Source organism: Etheostoma spectabile, chromosome 13 (genome assembly GCF_008692095.1).
Source record: "Etheostoma spectabile isolate EspeVRDwgs_2016 chromosome 13, UIUC_Espe_1.0, whole genome shotgun sequence".
Lineage (NCBI taxonomy): Eukaryota > Metazoa > Chordata > Actinopteri > Perciformes > Percidae > Etheostoma > Etheostoma spectabile.
This window is the reverse complement of record NC_045745.1, coordinates 13,527,300-13,541,882: the sequence shown is the minus strand read 5'-3', so window position 1 is coordinate 13,541,882 and position 14,583 is coordinate 13,527,300. Positions and strand designations below refer to the sequence as shown.

Sequence of the window (14,583 nt, the reverse complement as noted above, 5' to 3'; positions counted from 1 at the left end):
TATATATATATATATACTACTTCTTTGAATTATTATCCACGTGCTGAGTACGGCTGCAGAAAGGAATTTAAAAATGGTCTTTTAAAAAGAGCTTTCCATTTAAACAATACAAAATGTCTTCATTGTTTCCACTCCAATCACACAATACAGTTAGATAAATACCTTTCAGGTCCAATGACTTCACAGTATTCTGATGTCACTGAAGAGTGAATTGAAGCAACTGACTGATTACTTTGCACTAAAATTGTATTTTTATATGATTTCACGTAACAAATAATAAAATTGAAATAAAAAAATGGGTGCAGCCCATGAGAAATTATGAATCTGTGGCTTTTGAAGGACAATCTCTTTCAGCTTTCTGAGTCCATACAAGGACTTTACCCAGTGCTTCATCAACAGTACAACCCTCTTTTCCCCATTCTCAGAGAAGGCAGGAATAATGCAATTATGTCCCTTCCCACCAGTTCTCCTCTTCACAATCATACTGTGGGGGTGAGAACCACTATTAACCAGCCACAGGCTTCCAGTGATGCTTAACCTTCAGGCTGAAGGACTTTGGCTGTATAGATTTAACTGCATGGCTGTCACATTCATCATCGCACGTGCAGCCAAAGATGATGAGATTTCACAAGCTACACAGATGATTGAACTCAACATAGACAAATCTAAGCACTCCAGTGCTGATTGAACATATGGTTAAAGCATTTCAACAACAAACACTACCTTGGTAATGATCAAAATATAAGTGCAAGAGTAGTCTGGATCAACAGAAATACATTTCCAGGATATTTGCTTGACATACATGCCGGATGTCCGTCCGCTGCTGCTCTCTGTGTGTTACCATTCTCAAAAAGCCTTCGCTTTGGGAAACAAAAACAAACTTTCAGCCAGCAAGCTAAATTCTGAAAATGGCAGGTTTTAAACAAAATTTGGATCGTGCAATAAGGCAGGGTTTCTTGGTTCTTTGCAGGAATGATGGTAAAGAGTTACAAAGAAAATGTTTACGTTATTTATATTGCTGTCAAACTTTGTGCAACTTTGTTTTTTTAAATTGAAAACACCATTGCCATATAGCCTACTGTAGTGTGCAATTTCACACGTTACATTCACACTTGGGGCAAATAAACTCACACAATGTAACACTGTCCATCAATAAATGCTCTGACTGGGGGGGGGGGGGGGGGGGATGGGAGAATTGACTGGAGAGATCAGACTGGACGTGCTGCGATGATAGCTCAGCTCACAACGACAAAACGCACAGATCACTCTTATCAATGGAACCGTTTGGCAACTTTTAAAAAGTACTTTCCATACAGAATCTAACTGGCATCCATTTCAGTGTCTCGCGCTCGCCATCCACTCAAAACATAATGTTACTACTCTTTGGCCGGCTCGCAAGCCCAAACAAGTTTGTGTGGCGTGCCTGTTGTTTTGTTTTTGGTCTAGCTAGATCCGGTGTGGTGCTGTAGTTTTTCCTAACTTTACTAGTTGTTTTAACAGCATGTGAAAAAAACTACAAAGCTTGCTTGGCCAAAAAGAATGTTAATTTCGCGATTAAAAATTGACACTGTTAAAATGGGTTTGCGTTAACGCCGTTAATAACACGTTTACTTACAGCACTAATTATTTACTAACTAACTGGGAAGTTTTTGGAGCAATTGTTGGGGATTGCGATGCACGAAGTACACAAGGCGATACACTGGTAGGAGCAAATTACGTTTAACGTATTCAGGTAATTTAAATGGCTCACTTTACTGTATTGTAAAGTGAGCCATAATAATGTATGTATGTGGCGTTTTCTTTTGCAAATGTTCCCCCAAAACAAATTCCTTCCCAAGACCATTTTGCAGAGCCACCGTTGCTGCGTCCTAGGCTGAGCACCGCCCAAGATGATTATACTTGGTTAAAAGAAATGTAACCAACAAAAAAAACATCCAGCACCTAAAAAAGGAAATATGGAGTAGAAAATCTATCTTGTGAAGCCATTGCTAAACATTGTCAGGGAAAGCTTACCTATGTATTTAATTGACTTTACTCTGATCACCTTCACACCTGCAATAATTTACACAGGCATTATGTTGTTGTTGGTTCTTCAGTATTCAATCAACTCTAAAGGCTACAGCAGCTTTCCAAGCATAGATATTGAAGCATTTATTGCTATTGCATTTTAAGCCAAAGCTGCGGACAGCTGGGAAGACTGAACATGCTGTAAACCTGTCACCATGACCCATTTTGCACTTGCTTGGCAGTACTATTGTTCACAAAATGAAGTCTGATTGGTAAAGTAAGGTAAATGGAGCACAGGAATGTTATTGGCTGTTGACGGCTGATTGTGGAACTTTAAACCATGGCCTACTTTTAACCTCTGTTCACTCAGCTCAGTAGGAAATGCTTTATTACTAAAGTGTATTGCTGTGTGAACACATAAAAAAGAACTGATACACTTACAGCCAAAGCACACCGGGCGCGTAAGCGTCGCCTATAGCAGCGTAGCGCAGCTATTTTTACTTCTGTGCCCATGTTATCCAATCTGACCTTTCTTACCGTCGACCTGCACACTGCAACGAACGTTTCGACGTCTCCTTCAGTTTGTGCAGGAGACGCAAGCGTATGTTTTATCTGGGCAGGTCACATACAGGAAGAATGCAGTTACTAAAGATAGTTTAAGTATCTATCTCAGAATGTTTCTGAGATAGATACTTAAAGGCAAGGCACTTGTACTTAAAGACAAGTGCCTTGTCACTGTCCTTGGCAAATAGTAATGGAAGAAATAGATAAATTAATAAAACATGGATGATGAAATGGGAATTAATGGTAAGTTAGGAATAGAGTGGTAGTGGAGTGAACATCAGATCCCTTTTTGACCTTTGGTGGTGGGCTAATGGTTAAGACGCATACCATATACTGTGAGTGCAACACTCTGATTTGATTCTAGCGTTGCATGCCATCGCCGCCCTTTTTCCTCTTCAATTATTCAGATATTACAAACAAACAGAAAATGTCCTTTTACCTTATGGTGTTCACTTTATCACAACAGTACATTACGGTTCACATTTCACTTTGTTGGAAATTTAAATTGGCACTAAAGATCTTCAGTGGATACACCAATTATACTTGCAACTAACAAACACTCTTTATTTTTTATTTTTCAGTTCCTTTACACCTGTGACATGTGACGCACACTGTAGTCAAGCCTCAAAATAACAAAACACACACACACACAAAACTAAAGAGGCATTGTAATGCCAGGCCCTTGTTGTTTTTAAGACGATTGGAAGAAGAAGATTAATGAAAAACAAACTATTTTTTATTTAATTTAAAAAACGAGGTCAGTGGCTAAGCTTGATAAGATGCAATGAAACAACTGAAATTAGGAATTGGCCGAACATCTTACGAATAGTCTGGAACCTAATGCAAGCTCTGTTTAGTTGCAGTTTTTACTGGCTCTACAGATGTACATGGACTTAATAGTTTATTACACTGGATGGCAGATGTGAGTAATGTAGTGCACCTTGTTTCTTGCAGCTTAGATAAACTGCTGGACTCAGGCTTGTATACTGGAGAGATAACGGAGCTGTCAGGAGGCCCAGGAAGTGGCAAATCTCAGGTGAACATTTCCTACCTTCCCCCTCCATCACTGATAATTTCAGCCTCATAAATTCCTGCTTTTCAGATTCCCCTTTTCTCTTATATAATAAGAAATTGTACCCTGGCTGAAATAATACTATGGCTATCCCAAATTATCCATGCCACCAACTATTCCCTGCACGCTTTTCATGTCTTATAGGTGTGCTTCGGTGTGGCAGTGCACATTTCTTACCAGCTGAAACAGAGTGTAATATTTCTCGATACGACAGGAGGGCTGACTGCCAGCCGCTTGCTTCAAATGCTCCAAGCTGAAACGAGTAGCACAGAAGAGCAGGTGAGTTGACAGGGAATGAGTTTCAAGCTAATAATACATGATGCATAATATAAGACAAAATGAAACAAACTGTCATTTTACAGATGGAAGCTCTTCAGAGGATCCATATCTTCCGTTTGTTTAACATTTTCTCTTTACTCGACTGTCTGTACAGTCTCCGCGGTGGCGGGCTTCAGCAGGTTTGTTTGTAGTTACTTTTTTTTCCCCCTTCTGCTTAAAATATACCAACCATCCTTCTGTAGCAAGGGAATCTTTGAGAAAGACGATCAACTTTTCTGCAATCTAATTTTGTCACATTTGGTATTAGGCGTCTATTGGCGGCGGCTCTGTCAAGGCGGTGATCGTAGACTCTGTGTCAGCTGTTATCTCTCCTCTACTGGGAGGCAAACAAAATGAAGGTGATATCTCTTTCTGCAAGTCCATCATAGTGCATGATACCTGAGGCTGTGTATACACCTGAGCCTGTTAACTTCAAATGTCTGTAAAATAAATATCAAAACATGGTTCTCACACATTTGGAAAGCATAACATCTAAGTTAGTTCCAGTCATGTTTTTACAGTCACAGTAAACCCTAAACCATCACATTTAAAGTAAAAACTTAAATTTATAATATCAGTTATAAATAGAGCTGTTTTCCTTAACCTTGAAGCTTAATTCTTGAATTATTTTGACTCTCAAGAGGTGTCTGACCTCTTGAGAATCAAAATAATAAAAGTTATTAATCCAAGTGAACTTAATTCAACTTTATTGTTAACTTTTAGTTCATAGAAAGCTCCAAAACTTGGATCTAATTTAAGCAATCACTCAATACAACAGTGTTCAATAGGAGAGCTAAAATAAACCTGAAAATATAATTACACCTCTGGAAACAATAAGTTTCCAAAACTACCTAATTCCTGAAGTATTCTGTTACAGCTTTAGACACTTTAAGCAAACAATACCGGTCTATGTACAGTATACCAATTCAAGAATAAATTAATGCCTGACCTACTTCAGCTTGAGCTTTGAAAAGTTTGTTATGAGAAAGATATAGTTTATAGTTAATAGTTAATTGGAATCAGTTACTTGTTCTCCACACCTGAGCGGGTCTAGTTGAATAGAAACAAAAAAATAAATGGGCTAAAAACAGCCAATATAACATTGTAACAAAAGCACTACAGACTATTTTGTCAAATTGTTGGTTAAAAACAAAGAGGATTAGCTTGGTTCAGTAGATTCATTTGGTTACACTTTACTTGAAGGTATCTAAATAAGAGTGACGTGACACTGTCATGAACATGTCATTAAACATTATAAACAAGTCATAATACGTATATGACATAACGATTCTTTTGATAAGTGTCATTTGGTCTTGTTATTACAAGTTGAGTTAGGGTTCATGTGTCTTGACTGTGTCATGTCACTCTTATGTAGATACCTTCTAGTAAAGTGTTACCGGTCATATTTTGTGGGGGATTGCTAAGATGAAGTAATAATAATAATAATACATTTTATTTATAATGCCCTTTACATTTCACAAGGAAATCTCAAAGGGCTACAGTTAATAGGGAGTTAAAAACAGTTTCCAGAGTACGATAACACTTTACAGGCAATAATAAAACACCATAGAACTAAAATGTAGTGTCATCATGAATGAATTTGTACAATCTGAACATGTCATAAACACGACAGCTTTCTCAGCAGATATTTGTGGGTGTGGGTGGTTTGATAACTGACAACCCCCTAATTTTAATTCAAATGTAGCAGAATTCTGATTGGTGCACCAAAGTATGTGACATCACCTTTTTCCAACTCAGCTTTGCCCCCTTTTAAGGGATCACCAAAGTAATTATAATTTCTCCTGTGGGGTCAATGATATTGTTACCAAATTTCATGGCAATCCCTCTAATACTTTCAGTCAAGACTTACTTTGTGGACTGACCAACATTGCAATCCCTAGAGCTCTGCCACCAGCCTGGCTATCAACAAAATTAGCCAACCATAAGAATATTAACGACTGTAAATGTCACAACAATAATATCTGTTGCCTTAGTTACTGTTGAATTGCTTGGAAGTACCATGGAAAGACATTGTGTATTCTCTTACAACTTCCTGTGCCTCCAGGCATGTCCTTGATGATACAAGTGGCAGGAGTTCTTAAGACGTTGGCAAAGGACTTCAATGTTGCTGCTTTGGTAAGGATGACACCGTCCTTGATGTGTGCTACTCTGAATGTAAGCTGCATTTCCCGTGTCAATCTAAACTCTCCACAAACCCTTTTACATTTCCTCTTGTTATTGTTTTGAAAATGAAAATAAAATAAAATGAAAACTAAACTCTTTTTTTAAATATAGCTTTTGTATGGGTAAGAACTAAATCAAGTTAAAAACAAAAGGTTACTCATTTTTGAAATTAAATGTGTAAAAGAAATCAATTTGTTAGTTCAGGTTATAATTATGTAAAATATGAACTAATTACACTAAAAAAGCAGACAGTGAGGAAAATCTGTTATTTAAAGTGAAAGTTCTGGTGAAAGTTCTAAAGCTTGTATTATCTCTTGTGAGCTATACCAAACCAAAAAAAACAGAATCAAGAAATTGTTTGATAATGTCTAACATGATGGTGTCTGGGCCAGCAGGTTACAAACCATGTTACGAGGAGTGGCAGCGGGGAGGTGCAGCCAGGCCTCGGCGTGTCGTGGAGTCCCATCCCCAGAACCAGGATCCTGCTGGAGCGAGTAGAGCGGGCCGCGCCTGCCAGCCACTCAAGCCTGCGCTCTGCAACGCTGATCAAGTCTTCCAGACAGGTACTACAAGCTACATTGACTTACTCATCATCCAGCTAAGTATGGATTCTGTCAAAGGGGTTTCGTTGAAAGGCAAATGTTAGAACGGCTCATTAAAATGGAGACTTTGAAGTTATGTTTGCGCTTGTAAAAATATGTCTGTTGTGACAAAGCTCTTTATTTCGATTTGAAAGCAGCTTCCAGCAAGATTTTCTCAGGAAAACCATACCTGTCTTATTATTCAAATTCACAAATACAGGCTGTGACATAGAACAGCCTCATTCTGCTGATTTAGATCCCTGACACTCGGCTGTTTACCCGACAGCAATTTTAAGATAAGATACACTTTTATTGATCCCCATTGGGGGAATTTGGTTGTTTCAGAAACAACAGAAATAAATAATAAGAGGTACATAAACTAAAATAGAACCGCATAAATATAAACTATACAAGATTATTTGGAGACAAATGACATGAAAAAGTGACAGTGGTGTGATAAATGGCAGCAGAGTCAACGGGTCTATGTACATTGTACAGCAGGTTTATATAATATGGTTAGGTAATGAATCTCAGTGTTTCTGTATTAATATAAAAGAATACTGTGCAAGAGTCTAACATATTAACATAATATAGTTTTATATGGTAAAAGTTTGACATAGTGATTGAAAAGAGTATATATTACGAGGTCTGTAGTAATGTAATATAGAATACCATAATACATTGTATAGTACACCAATATAACAGTATGTGGTGGTATAGTATAGTGCAATACAACATAAGGGTATAAGTATAGTGCAACAATGTAACGTAGTATATAGTATAACTTTGTGAAAGATATGACAGCAATATAACTTGGAATAGAATATCATTATAATATAATGTATCATATGGTATAGTATAATACAGTTTATAACAAGAGTATATCAACAGTATTATTATTATTATTATTAGCTTAAAAAAGTTCTGCAATCTTTTATTTCTTTTTTTCTCCGCTCATAATTAATTATCCACAAAGGCATTAATTCTACATTTTCTGTTTTGGAGTTACAAATACGATTCTGTCAGACGATACAAAAAGCACTTTGACAAAGCACATCCAGAAGGAACATAGCCAAAATGAATGTTTTATAGTGCAGCCGAGTTGTTTCTCTTTAAACAAAAGTAAATCAACACTGTAATCTGCTCGACTTCTTAGCCTTGTTACAGGAAAGAAGAGTTTGACTTGCAGTGGTGGAGTTGCTCTAAAGAAGCATCAGCAGGAAAGAGAAAACTGGATGAGACGGATTCCTGATGACAGCCAACTATAACCCCCTGACCTAAGGTACATAGACGTTTCTGGACCAAATTTGCAAAAACAATTGTGTCTTTGAAGTTTCTATCTTTTACCCTCTGATACTACAAAGCACTATGCAAATGTTTGAATGATGAAACTGTTGCTATAATCATTAGCTCCCTGGTTTGCAAATTTCATTAAAATGATGTATAATAAGATGTAAACTGGCCCATTGTGATCATGATACTGGCAGTATGCTGCTTTTTGAGATGTTTATCCAACCCCCTGCTGCAGCATTAACATTTCATGGGGTATCCTTTGTGTGTGAGAACATAGATTATAGACTTCTTATATAGACAAAGAGGCTACTTTTTCATTCATCTGGATATTTCATCTGGATTTTTATTTTTTGGGTGTGAAAAGGGAGGAATTTAGAGACAGGATAGGCCTTTCTTTATGTGCATCATGTGGCTTTTGCCCTCTTCAGCGCTTCAATACATTCAGATATTTAATTAAACCACCTCATAGCCTGAAGTAACCCGGGGACAGAAAGGCAAGTCGGAATTATCGTTGAAAACCATTCAGATGCAGGGGGCGTCAGTAAAAACCTTTCAAAGAGTCTCGTGATTTAGATTGAAAGTGAAATGTATATAGTTAGGAGGAACAATTTTATTAGATACTATGGTATGACTTTTTTATGACATACTATATTATGACTTTTTAATGGGATTTTCATTAAATAATATGCTATGACTTTATAACATTTTAATGATATACTATGAATTTTTATGACTATGACATTTGTTTTTTAAGATTATTTTTGGGTTTATTATTTCCAAAGGACAGATGAAGACATGAAAAGAGAGAGAGAGAGACACCTGCAGCAAAAGTGCTGCAGGTCAGAGTTGAACCTTTACTATGAATTTTTAAAACTAGAGACTTTTTACGGCATATTATACTATCACTTTTTTTTACATTTTATAACATAATATACTATTACTTCTTTATGACATACTATACTATGACTTTTCTTTTTACGACACACTTTGTAATTTTTCACTATATACTGTAATTTTTTTTTCTTCATTTTTACGACATTCTGTACTGACTTTTCATGACATACTATATACTGTGGTTTTTTTACTTTTTACATCATACTATGACTTTTTTTTTTACTTTTTTTGACATACTGTACTATGACTTTTCTTTCATTTACGACATGCTGTAGGACTCCTTATGTCATACTATATGATTTTTCACAATATACTGGGACTTTTTTTTTTACTTGTTACGTCATACACTGACTTTTCCCAGCTCAGGCTCTTTCTGCAGGTAGGTGCAATACTCCAAGCACTATTTGTAAAAAACAAGACATTTCAATCAGGATTTTGTTTATTCCTAATAGACAAAAGTTCATGAGCTAAGGCATAATACCTTGAAAAATGTTACACTCATGCAGAAAATGAATGCATGATACAAATAAAAACCCTGATTTTAATCCTGCTGCATATTCATGTCAATAGTTACATTTCTTTGTAAAATGCAGTTCCTGATTTACAATATTAACGTGTAGCTGCTTTAACTACATTTTATAGTGAAAGTGCTTACAAAAACTATATTTCCATTTGCTAGGTGTATCCAAAATCTTCCTATTACCAGAAAATTGTCAAAACTACAACCCCAAAACTAATATACTGCTTGTGTCCTGATGTACAAAACAAAAGGTTTGGAAAGAATAAATTAAAATGACCTGAGGACAGTGTTTAGTGTCAGTAATAAAGCCATGTTCATATGGTTTAACATGAATGCAGAGTTAAGTTACACTGATATGCAGTAGGTCAGGGAAAGGTTAACAGAGTATAAAATGTTTTTTTTGTGTTTCTTTATTAACAGGGAGGTACAACCCGTCTCTTGCGGATACATTCCCAGATCCAGCTTGGTGAGACTTTCTGGGCCTTGCTGTCGTCTTCAGGTTCAGCCAGCGTATGCGTGGCTGAGGCAGCGTCGTAGTCCTGTACGAGGTCTCCGTCATATGCCACAAAGTACCTCTTCAGTTTGTCAAAGTCCTGCACTGAAACGGGCAGGAAAAGCTTCACCCCACTGAAGATGTCCAGCAGCGTCTACAGAAAACAAAAGTCAGCAGAGGACACACATGAGCATACTGCCCAAATTTGAAGTTGTTTCAGCTGCATAGCATTCAGTTAATTTAGTCCAACATGTTCAAATTTAAAACTAAAATATTGTCTTGTGTTTCCAAACAACCAAAAAGTAAATGTAATGTTAAATTGAAACTAAAGCAACTTATCAGACTATGGGGCAAACCTCCAGAAAACAATATCCTCAGATCTCCGGCATTACGGTTTATCATAATTGGCAGAACGTTAAAATCAGAGTCCCACCTTAGTTTTAACCGGCAGGTTATTTTGAATAGCTGTACAGATGCGGGCCTTTTTATTTATTTGACATCAAAAGCTTTTCCACTCCATAGTACAAACACCACTGTTTTAATATGTGGGAGCTGGACAGTCTTTGTTGACCAACCTTGTCATTCCTTGGCTCTAGTAGTTGAGAGGTTGGCTTTGTTTTGCTTTGTCCATTGCTGTGAACACTTTCACTCTTCTTCACCTGATCGGACAGAACAGTTCACTCATTCAGCCTGTCAGGAATACTGTAATGATGAATCACATAAACATAAATTGTGCTGTGCAGTAAATACCTTCTTGGCACTGGATGCTTCTGAGCCAGGAGTGCGAGGCTGGGATTTCACCACCTTTGGTTTGGGTGTGCTGTCTGTGAAGAGTGAATGTTATTGATGATTTTATTAAATAAAATACTATTTTTCCTGTTCAATGCTGAGTCCACCAACCATTGCTTACTGTTTTACTGGTCTAATTAAAGTTGCTACCTGAACATTGCTAGCCAATGTAATTACTGTTAGTACATTGGCTGTTGAGAAGCAAATAAACATGTACTGCAAAATGCCTCCAGCTGAGGAAAAAACATTACGGTCTGAATTAGAGCTGAAATTAGTCGATAGCTCGAAATGAATCAGCAACTTTATTTATGACTTCTTTTTACATGGACATTTGTCATTCTATTGTATGTATGGTTAAAAAAATCAGTAAACATCCTGCCTCGTTAGACACCTGTTGTAGCTTTAAATATTTTAAGAAATTATGAAGTTTTGTGTCAGTTTGGACACTATGAAATAGGTACATACATGGGTATGAAAATAGTAAAAATGATGCTACCCGGTTCTTGTCCTCCCTTGATGTCGGCGGTTTGTGTACTTACTGGTCTTCTTGGGTGGAGCACTTCCATGGGACGACGGGGAGCTTCTTCCACTGTCCCCTCCTGAGGAGCCCTTGTCGTCGTTGGATGTAGATGGTCCAGCTGTCACTTTAAAGTCACAGTTCTCCTTTGATATGCGGTAGAGCTCCTGAGCAGAGTGATTAAACGACCACATGGGCTTCAGCCAACAAACAAATGTAATGTTTTGTGTCACAAGAGATTGAAAACCTGTGTTGCATTCAAATAATTTAGCGCAGGCGTGTTTTACTGCCTCAGCCAATATTACAACTCATTTGTCAATGTAATGTGATGTCCTACTTTAAGCTGGTGCAGGTTGGTAGCAGTCTTCCAGTCCTTGTCATCACGAATGCGTGTCATGCGGGGAAAGCGGATAGAGATGCCATCAGCGGTGTGCATTTCTGATTTGGAAAACTCTGCGCCTGTGATCTCCCAGACAGGTGCTTGCTGCAGCAGGTAAAACAAATGAGGCAAATATATGACTGCTTCTCCAAGAAATGAAAGTAATTCATTCTAACTTCTGTTCAAATGTAGTTTCAGAAAGAAATTAAGTTCTATTTTCAAATTTGAAAGCCAGAAAGGGTCATTTTTACCAAATGTTTTCAATCTCTGAAGTTAAAAAAGTGTTTGCTTTTTACTTATGACTTTATTTAAAAATCTTAAGAAATATAACTGGCTGTGCATGAAAAGACCCAATGGAAAATACAAATATGGTGAATTGTGAAATCTCACCTGAGGATCACGAATAATGAAATCTGGATAATAGTTCTTGATGATTTTCAGCCAACCTGGGATTTTGCTCGGGTCCTACGCAAAGAAAGAAAGAAAGACAGACACACAGACACACACACACACAAAAGCTTAATCCTTGATTTTATTAAATCAGCTCAATATTCCAGTCAGGCCTCTAAGTGGATCCTCTCTGACCTTGCTGATTTTGATCACATCCAGCTCTTTCTGGAGCCTGGCCAAGGTGGCATCATCGTAGCCTCCGGAGCACTTGGTGACTGTGCACCATTTCTTGGAGTGTGGGTCATAACAGCCCATTAGAAAACTGGACATGATGCCCCCTGGTGGGTAGAATAACACACATGGCATTAGGAGGAACATTTTGGAAAGTTCTGCGGGTGGGGACTAGGCAAACCCATTAGATAGTCCCCCCCACAGGATTTAGACATACACGCACGCCAACATTGAAAAACTAGCCTCCTCAAATCCACTGATGTCATTTTTTTCCCAGCTGCTGTTTTCTGCTTCCCACTTTTGTCCCTCAGTATGTTTTAATCTGATTTGTTGTTTCTGCTCTATTAGCTTGTCTTCACACTGCCTGAGCTGGCTTCATTAGCCATGCTTTTGAGATTTGTGCCTTTGTTTTGGCATGTCTTATGCTTCCATTATGTTAAATGCTTATTACCCAGCCTCCTCCATGGCTCCCATTTATTGTCTGCTTAGATGCTTCACCCAATGTCATCCTCTCCCCTGCACCATGTTCCATCTGCATATTTTTCACATGAAATTTTACTATGCTGGACTCTTTATTTTCATAATGTTATAGAGTTTTAACCCACTGATCTACAAGGGTATACAGCTGTAAGTGCTTTATACCAAATCCTATTGTAGTGTTTAATAAACAATTATGTTTATATAATTTCCAAGATACATTTTAAAAGGTGATGTAGGTAGGATTGTGAAGATCCAGGATTTAGCAAAAGAATTTGAACAACGACAACTTCTCAGTAATAATACCTGACCTAAATCTGGCAGCAATGGAGCAATGCCAGAAGTGGAATGTCAAGGATATAGACTAGTACTAACAAAACCTGAACAATGTTTGCAAAATGGTCCGCCTGATGGTAAAAATAACTTAAACATCATTATTAAAATGAACAACAATAGTAAAACTGTCTTAGTGAGCTAATTTGGGTGTCCCTAGAGTCACTGTCCTTACTTTCCAGGAAGTGGCTCAGCATTAAAAAAGGGCACACAAACTATCAGAATAAATGAAAGCATCAAGAAGTGGAGAAGACTCTTGGAAGTCCACAGCATAAAGAAATAATTGAAGTGGATGGTTAGGGCTTTACAGACCGTTTGAGCCTTTTCCATAGAAGGCCCCCAGCACCACAAGGTCAGCTGTGTCTGCCATCGCCCCTTCGTTCAAATAGTCCTTCTTCACCTTCAGCCAATGGCGCTTTCCTGGTTCATAGGAGCCCTGAGATATACACATATACAAAGTTTTATCGTCATTATGTATAACTCGCTCATTGTGTATACATTCTTACCACTGTCATGTGCATTAGATACATATTACCATTAGTTTCTTTTCATTTGGAGATGGGGAAAAAAAATCAACTAACCTTCAAGTCTTTAAGCACCAGGCCTTCAAGTCCCTCTCTGATGACACGAGTTATCATTTCAGCCAGATCTCCTGCCCTCTGACAAAAACATAACACACACATATGATATAAGGTATTACAGATGCCTACTGTATATTCAGCAGAAAGATAAATTCAGAGTTTTACTTACAGTGACGTGCTTCATCTCTGAGAACAGGATCCTGTTGGTGACTTCAACCATGTTGTCATGCAGGAACTTTCTGCGTTCACACAGAGGCCTGAAAAATATGATGCATCTTATTGCTAAATTGGTAAAGTGTTAAACAGCACACATTTGCAGCATTACCATAATGTGTTATCCTTTGTATATTGGAACATTTATAAGACAATGAATGGAATGAAAACACATTACCTCTCCATGAGACTCACACCGTTGAAGTAGATGCAGTCGAAAACAAAAAGGCACACGTTGGCATCTTGAAAAGCTGCTTTCTGAAGGGAGAGCAAAGTGTGAGGGGTTACAAGAATGACCAAATCATGAAGAAAAAAAAAAGTGAAAAAAGAAGTGCCAATTGGCTGGGGTGTTTTCACCTTGTGTACACCCAAAGTCCCAAAGGGCAGGGGTTTACTTGTCTTTGTGTCAATTAGAAGGACTTCAGCATCCAATATCATACTGTGGCCTCCTGGGAAAGCCTGAGGGATGTAGTTCTTGAAATGGGCCACCTGAAACATCCACATGGACACACACAGCATTTAGGTACGGAGTAGAACTAGGACACATTTGATAGTGTTACAGCAAGATGTAAGAGAATGGCACTGTCCCAAGATTTTAAATAGGCTCAACACTGTAAAAAGATATTGTGTAAATAATAAGGTGCATTAACCTTATGTAGATGTGTATATGAAATAAACAAAAATTTGAGCTTGTATCCACTATTCACATTCTGAACTAAAGTGTTATCACAATTAAAAAAAAAAAAA

At 37.6% G+C, this 14,583-nt stretch overlaps 2 protein-coding genes across 5 annotated transcripts in view; one reads left to right on the top strand and one right to left on the bottom strand.

The window, feature by feature from the left end:
• The window catches only part of rad51d (RAD51 paralog D), a 19,737-nt gene extending 8,798 nt beyond the window's left edge, over positions 1-10,939 (top strand). Inside the window, exons 5-12 of one of the 2 annotated variants that reach the window (XM_032534260.1) lie at positions 3,526-3,607; positions 3,788-3,922; positions 4,006-4,101; positions 4,230-4,320; positions 6,027-6,097; positions 6,541-6,708; positions 7,883-8,008; positions 9,854-10,939. In XM_032534260.1, coding sequence (XP_032390151.1) covers positions 3,526-3,607; positions 3,788-3,922; positions 4,006-4,101; positions 4,230-4,320; positions 6,027-6,097; positions 6,541-6,708; positions 7,883-7,978 — 739 coding nt within the window. In that variant the 3' untranslated portion in view covers positions 7,979-8,008; positions 9,854-10,939. The remainder of the gene's footprint in view (positions 1-3,525; positions 3,608-3,787; positions 3,923-4,005; positions 4,102-4,229; positions 4,321-6,026; positions 6,098-6,540; positions 6,709-7,882; positions 8,009-9,853) is intronic. The other variant, XM_032534261.1, reaches the window with a different exon arrangement.
• The window catches only part of lig3 (ligase III, DNA, ATP-dependent), a 16,486-nt gene continuing 11,242 nt past the window's right edge, over positions 9,340-14,583 (bottom strand). For all 3 annotated transcript variants that reach the window (XM_032534250.1, XM_032534252.1, XM_032534251.1), the window contains exons 10-21: positions 14,194-14,325; positions 14,015-14,094; positions 13,793-13,880; positions 13,624-13,701; positions 13,355-13,478; positions 12,197-12,339; positions 12,002-12,076; positions 11,570-11,716; positions 11,255-11,399; positions 10,677-10,750; positions 10,502-10,585; positions 9,340-10,080 (exon numbers count right to left, since the gene is read on the bottom strand). In XM_032534250.1, the coding sequence (XP_032390141.1) occupies positions 9,847-10,080; positions 10,502-10,585; positions 10,677-10,750; positions 11,255-11,399; positions 11,570-11,716; positions 12,002-12,076; positions 12,197-12,339; positions 13,355-13,478; positions 13,624-13,701; positions 13,793-13,880; positions 14,015-14,094; positions 14,194-14,325 (1,404 nt within the window). In that variant the 3' untranslated portion in view covers positions 9,340-9,846. The remainder of the gene's footprint in view (positions 10,081-10,501; positions 10,586-10,676; positions 10,751-11,254; positions 11,400-11,569; positions 11,717-12,001; positions 12,077-12,196; positions 12,340-13,354; positions 13,479-13,623; positions 13,702-13,792; positions 13,881-14,014; positions 14,095-14,193; positions 14,326-14,583) is intronic.